At 55.3% G+C, this 6,744-nt stretch overlaps 3 protein-coding genes across 3 annotated transcripts in view; 1 reads left to right on the plus strand and 2 right to left on the minus strand.

Moving 5' to 3' along the window:
- CHGG_07346 (uncharacterized protein) overlaps positions 1–1,644 on the minus strand; it is a gene marked incomplete at both ends in the record, with an annotated part of 2,431 nt that extends 787 nt beyond the window's left edge. The window contains 5 exons of the mRNA XM_001225001.1: positions 106–375; positions 644–674; positions 806–905; positions 1,249–1,304; positions 1,523–1,644. Coding sequence (XP_001225002.1) covers positions 106–375; positions 644–674; positions 806–905; positions 1,249–1,304; positions 1,523–1,644 — 579 coding nt within the window. The remainder of the gene's footprint in view (positions 1–105; positions 376–643; positions 675–805; positions 906–1,248; positions 1,305–1,522) is intronic.
- An 883-nt stretch (positions 1,645–2,527) lies between these two features.
- CHGG_07347 (uncharacterized protein) lies at positions 2,528–4,268 on the plus strand (the record flags this gene model as incomplete). The annotated part of the gene is made up of 3 exons (XM_001225002.1): positions 2,528–2,691; positions 2,755–3,379; positions 3,456–4,268. The coding sequence occupies 3 exons, from the start codon at positions 2,528–2,530 to the stop codon at positions 4,266–4,268; spliced, it is 1,602 nt and encodes a 533-aa protein (XP_001225003.1).
- A 1,874-nt stretch (positions 4,269–6,142) lies between these two features.
- CHGG_07348 (uncharacterized protein) overlaps positions 6,143–6,744 on the minus strand; it is a gene marked incomplete at both ends in the record, with an annotated part of 1,179 nt that continues 577 nt past the window's right edge. The window contains one exon of the mRNA XM_001225003.1: positions 6,143–6,623. Coding sequence (XP_001225004.1) covers positions 6,143–6,623 — 481 coding nt within the window. The remainder of the gene's footprint in view (positions 6,624–6,744) is intronic.

Consider the following 6,744-nt stretch of genomic DNA (forward strand, 5'->3'; position numbering starts at 1 on the left):
CGATTAGTGTAGGTTGAGAAAACGGGAATGTGTCTCCCGAATGTTGTTGGTACCCCGGGGTTATTCGACCACTTCAAAAAACTGGGAGAAGGGGACAAAATCAACCATCCATTTGTCGGAGTCTTTCTGGGGTGCTGCTGCGGGTTGTCTAGGGCCGGGGACAGCGACTACCGCAGCCGATGTGTCCACGAGATGTGCATTGTGACCACTTGGTTTGTCGCTTCTGTCGGATGATAGCGATGAAAGAGGCGTCGAGATCATGGCCTGTGCGCACGTGCGGTTGAGAGGACCTGAGCCTGGGTAGTGCGGGTGACAAGGGTGGGGAGTGGGGCGAGTGTTGAGACCTCGCCGGGGTCGGCGTAACACGGGCGGGTGCTAGAGCGCTGGAGGTTATTCCAGCAGGTTGTGCGCGGAACAGAGCCCACCCCAACTCAGTGTTCTGGCTCTCTGGGTGCCCTCTGACTCTGAGACTTGGCGGCACTTGTGGTGGGCGGCAAGTGGGGCTGGGCCAAACCAGGGGCGGACTTTCCACAGTTGTTGCACACTTGCAGGGGCTGGTAATTGCACACCAATTGTCCACCAACAAACAACCTGGACCCAAGAAGGGGCTGGAGATAAACAGTAGGAAACAATCGTCGCCTACCTGGACGAAGCGTGATTTCACGACGGTACCACTTGATTTCGAACGTTGAGGTTTTGGTCAGTGAAGGATAGAGAATTAGTCGGCAAGTTAGGTCGTTTCAAGCCCAAAAAAAATGATGGCGCAGGTGATGCCTAAGAATTACACAAAGTAACGTTAACTAACCAGGAAACGCGTGGGTCGTGGGTGGTTAGGGTTGTCTGTGGGTTGATGTCTGTGGGGCGGTTATCGGCCGGCTCAGTGCGGTACTTGTATTTTATTGCAGCTGCTCAAAATCTCAGAGCACAGACGTCGAGATAAAGAGAGACCCGTAGCCGCCGAGATAAAGCGAGATAAAGAGTAACACCACGTCGAGTCCGAGTTTAGAGCACGGGGAAAACAAGCCGCAGTTTGCGCGCTGCGTCAACCGCACTCAAAAGACTCAAAAGGAGTGCCAAGACGATCGGGAACAATGGAAGCTTCGGTTGCGTGGGTCTCAGACCTCGTCTAGCCCGCTTCGAGCCCGCCTGGTTTTGAGCTCGAGTTCATCGAGGACGCTTGCTGATGTTCAAAGCCGCTCGGCCTCGTTTGCTGTAGGTGACATTGCGTGGCCTTTTTGAGTCACGTACTGAGGCGCTGCTTACACGTAGTTATCCCGTGCAGGTTTCGCCTCGCTTGCGGCCGGCTATCAGTGTATCAACTCAACCAAGCCTGTCTAACGTCAAACTGCCCAAGGATTGGCGAGTGCTGTGTAAACTGGCCCCGCGTAGAGCTACAAAGGGATGGACGGCAAATTCACCTCGAATGTTACATCATATCAGACGAGGATCACCGAGGACGAGCAACCCCTCGCTGGGCTCTACAACACCACGATGGCCGATCCTCGACACCAATTGGTCGCACTCTTTAGAACACCACCAAGCTGCGTCTGGCCTGTCTTCCAAACTTTTTGCTGCGGGCAAGTTGTGCGGCACGGACTCGGCGTGCAGGGAGGACGATGTTTGCCGCAAAAATATCTCAGCCATGGGGTGGCAACTGCATTAAATGCAAGAGCCGCGAATGCCGAGTCCTCGTGCTTGTGCTGTGCAGTGCATGCACCAAGTAAGCTGCGAGGGTCAGCTCCGTGGTAGCCGTGAGGTTAGTTTTAGCTTTAGGGGATGTTATCCGGCCATATTCCTTGCATGGAAGAGCACCCGGCAAGGGGTTTGATTGCAAGTACCCGGACGCGACAATCGCTGCACTCGTCGAAGACAAAAGTTGAAATGAATTTATAGTCAGGTGCCCCGCTGAATTCTTCCTGGGGAAACTCCCTATCTGAACCCCTGTTGTACCTAGCGACAAGTCGAAAAGACAGGCTAATCACGTGGCGGTGACGTAGTTGGCTGACGTTTCCCAAGAGCAGCAGGACAAGCTGACGACCTGCCGAAATGCGCCGTTGGTCAGATGGAAATGGAACTGGAAATGGAAATGCGAAGAAGATGGATCCGTCAGAGGCAATGCGCCGCGCCCCTGATGGATGGACGGCTAACAACCGAACATCGAGTTTAGTGAATCAATGAATGCATCAGTTGGTCTCATCATTTTTATCATTTTTATCATTTAATTTTATACCCATCAATTGATGCCTGCCGACTCGAAGAAGCCGATCCATTCCCGATTCGACTCCGATAGTTACCCGTCCTCTCCAATACCCATCTCCAATATCCATCTCCAAGCGCAACACAGCAACAACCTTTGCGACCTGCCGGATCAGGAGATCGTGCAACTAGACCAGCCATAATCATTTCGCCAGGAATTGGCCGTTGACACTGCCATTGGAGCTGTTGGACCCCCGACAAAAAGGAGAGAAAAGGCCCCCGTGCCCGGTGGAATTCCCGACTACGCTCCTCCTGATCCATCTCCCGCACCATGGCTTCTACCTCGGCTGATGTCTTAGATGCCACCGGCGATTACCTCGTGCGGCCCCGACCCCGGAAGCCCCTCCATTCCCAGCTGTCGCAGATTAGCAACGCATCCGAGACAAACGGCACACTCGAGCCCTCTAGCAATGGCCACGGTACTGGTTCAACAAGGTAGGTCTGGACGAGTTATCAATCGTTTTGAACCCGAAGGCTCACTGTTCCTCCCGCTCACAGTGGCCGTTCCACGCCGGTACCCCTCGATGCGCCACCTTCGGTCAAGTCCCTCTCGACAGCTCGCAAGCAGGTCCGCGCAGAGCAGCGTCGCCGTCTCTTCCCAACCATCGAGTTCGCAAGCCGCGTGTCACATTTTGACCCGAACAGCGACTACCGCGATTTTAGAGGCTTCTTCAATCTCTTCTGGATTGGCCTTGCCATTATGGCCATAACATCAATGCTGCGGAATATAAAAGACACCGGGTATCCCCTCCGCGTCGAGATATGGAGCCTGTTTACCGTCAAGCTCTGGCACCTAGCCATTGCCGACTTTCTGATGGTGGCCACCACTGCCGTTTCTCTCCCATTACAACGCCTTGTCCGCGCTGCACCGAACGGTGGTCGATTGACGTGGGCCAAAGGCGGTATGGCCATCATGAGCGTATACCAGGTCTTGTGGTTGGCCTTGTGGATTGCCGTGCCGTTCTTGCTGGGCTGGACGTGGACTTCTCAGGTCTTCTTTTTGCTCCATACCATGGTGCTCTTGATGAAGATGCATTCCTACGTCTTCTACAACGGCCATCTAAGCGAGACCGAGAAGCGGTTGCGCTCCTTAGACGACCCCTCCACCGCATCGCGGGGACCCGTATATCTTTACCCAGACTCCTGACAACCCCATGGGCACCATGGCTAGCCCTAAAAGAGCTGGGGCGGGAGACAAGGCCGAGGGCAATGACGAGGGCAAAGGGGATGCACCTGGCGATAGCGATGAGATTGCCCAGCTCCGTGAGGACTTGGCCCGCGAGTTGACGAGCCCCATCGGCACAATCACGTATCCGGCCAACCTGACGTGGCCAAACTATGTCGATTACATCTGTTGTCCAACCCTGTGCTACGAGATTGAGTACCCGCGGAACGACAAGATCGATTGGCAGAACCTCTTCTCCAAGATTGCTGCCATATTCGGCTGTATCTTCCTCCTGACCATCATCTCGGAGGAGTTCATCCTCCCGGCCCTAGTCGACGCCTCGCAGAGGCTCGACCCGGCGCTGCGGACGGCCGACTCGGCCCTGACCGCCCTCGAAGTGCTTCTCATCCTGGCCGAGACCATCTCGTGGCTGCTCTTCCCCTTCATGCTGACCTTCCTGCTCGTCTTCCTCGTCATCTTCGAGTACGTGCTCGGGGCCTGCGCCGAGATCACGCGCTTCGCCGACCGGCACTTCTACAGCGACTGGTGGAACAGCACCGACTGGATGGAGTTCTCGCGCGAGTGGAACGTGCCCGTCTACAGCTTCCTCCGGCGCCACGTCTACAGCGCCAGCCGCCCCCACATCGGCAAGGCCAACGCGACCGTCATCACCTTCCTCATCAGCGCCCTCGGCCACGAGATTGTCATGGCCTGCATCACCAAGAAGCTGCGCGGCTACGGCTTCATCTGCCAGATGCTGCAGCTCCCCATCGTCTTGGTTGCAGCGGACCAAGTGGGTCAGGGGCCGCAAGACCTTCAACAACGTGGGGCTTCTGGTGCAGATTGATCTTGGGCCTGAGTCTGGGAAATCCCGTTCCTCGTCCTCGGTCCTTGGTCCCGGTCCTTGTTCCGGCCTTTTAACGTATGCCCTCTTCCCGGCCCCCTGGAAACCAAACCAACAAAATAACGGCCACGGGAGCGGATGTTTGGCTGCCGAACGTACCAATATTTTCCTATTCCCTCGGGCAGATCGGTTACCTATAGGTGTGGGTCGGAGGAAACCCGGAGCGCCCCCATTAAAAAAAAAAAAAAAACAAAAAAAAATAAATTTAGCCAACCAACCAGCCAACCAGCCAGCCAGCCAGCCAGTGGGCGGGCTCGCCGGTTCGCGGGTTGAGGTGGAGGAGTGGAGGGTCGGCATACGGGCACGTGGTACACCTGCGCCCCAATCCCCCCAGCACACACTTCCTTCCCTCCACTCCACACACGAATGCGCATTGCCCCCAACCTACCTGCTGCGGGCTTTGCTGCGTGGGCCGAGAGATCCGACAGGGCAGGGCAAGGCAGGGCATTTGGGCGGACAGGGCGCGCGCGCGAAAAGGGCAAGGCGGACGGACAGGTTTCCCCCTGGTCCGGCCTGATCTGGTCTGGTCGGGCGCCCTTTTTTTTTTTTTTTTTTTTTTTTCTGTTCTGTATTTTCCAATTGCCTGCCTGCCTCCTTGCCGGACTTGGAGGTGAGCCCTGACGTGGCTTCGTGAGCAACATCCGTGGCACGCGGCGATGCAGCAAGGCGACAGTTGGTTCGACGGGGGATGTGTGGGAACTGGATACAGAGGCTACATTTGGCAGAAATATATTGGAATGGAAGGGTACAGCGGCGGGGGGCTCTCTGGAGACCTGTAGATGCACATATTTGGCGCTTGTCCATGATACCAGCGGTGCGACATAAGCCTGTGACAAATAGAAATCAAACCTCATATTTGATGTGTGCGAAGTAAAGAAGGGCATGGCGAGCTGGTCAACTTCAGATCTGTGACGACCAAGTTTTTGAAGCGATTGCTTCCACCGGCATGACGACAATCTTCGGGGAATCATGACCGTGAAAGAGAACACCGACAACCGAGTTTGCATGCATCACCTTGTCTTCGTATTTATTTGTATTGTGCGTAGCGTGGGATTCATCACCCAGTCGTAGCTAACTAAATACACCCAAAAAGGGGTAAGGAGGAAAAGGGAACCAAGACAGACGACGAAATAAGGATCCAAAAAGATGCTCTCATCCAGTCATTCCAAATCCCCTTCCTCCCATTCCATGCCAGGTGCCCCCGAGGTAGGCATTCATTCCCGTGCGGGAAGATGGCAAGCGAGGAAAAGGCTTCAACTCTTTCGAGGTTTGAGTCTTGTCCCATAGCTCCCATCCCGGCCCCCAACCATGGTGCCCATGTACCATCCTCAACCTTTCCCCATCTGAACCTGTCCATCCGTCCGTCCATCCATCCATCCATCCATCCATCCATCCATGCTAGCCCGCCCGCTCAAAATGCCATGACAGCCCCCAAAAGCCAATTCCTCATCATGATGAGAAGCCCCAGAGCCAAAAGGAGAGATAAAGACACGACTGGTTCGTTACTGTTTTTTTTTCTCGTGACGCTCCTCCGTCGTTCATGTCAATGCTGTGTAATGAACCAAAAAGAAAAACTAAAAAAGAAAAAGAGCAAAGGGCCCAAATACTCCGAATCTCCTCCGTCCGAGATCCCTTAACGCCAGTGACAAGTAGAGAGAAAATGAGAAAGAAACATGGAACTCATCATCATAACCTCATCGTTGACACTTACCATCATCCGCTCATTAAAGATTATAACAGAAATCAACAAGCAGATGGGAGAAAATACACCGAGAACGAAAGGAGCGCCTCTCGCCTCTTGATCAGCCGCCAGGTGCTCAGGCTTTGGCGGTATATGCGTCCCCGCCATGCGGGCCGTAGTAAGATGGCTGGTCGTAGTGAGCGAACATGATATCGTCCGGCGTGTAGCTTTTTGTTTGTTTGACTCGGAACTGGGCACCGGAGTAGGTCGCCGATGACGGCGAGTGCGCGAGATGCTCGATATACCCGTCAGCCGCATACCGCCTTGTCGAGGATGGCGATTCGCCATATGAGTACTGCGGGTCCATCTTGGACGTCTTGACGCCATCGACCTTGTACCGAGTGGACTGGCCCGACGGCGAACGTGTGCGGCGGCTCCGGCGGCGGCGGTCGCGGTCATCTTCAGACTCGATATCGTCATAGTATGCAGGGGCAGGGTTGCTGCTGGGAGCCCATGTTTGAGTGCGGGACAAAGACGGTATCGTTCCGTAAACCGCGTGCGGCGCCGTGTGCGACCGACTCACGCGCGGGGGGGATTCCGGAGCCGTGGGAGGAGTGCTGTACGACTTGGAGAGAGGGGGGATCGGGCCGGCTCTTGGGGGTCCCCACGTCGCTCCCGTTCGTATTTAAGCTTTTCCCTCGACCTCGCAAGTCGTAGAGGCACGCGGCTGCTGCACGG

This window comes from Chaetomium globosum, genomic scaffold, assembly GCF_000143365.1.
Source record: "Chaetomium globosum CBS 148.51 scaffold_5 genomic scaffold, whole genome shotgun sequence".
Taxonomy (NCBI): Eukaryota; Fungi; Ascomycota; class Sordariomycetes; order Sordariales; family Chaetomiaceae; genus Chaetomium; species Chaetomium globosum.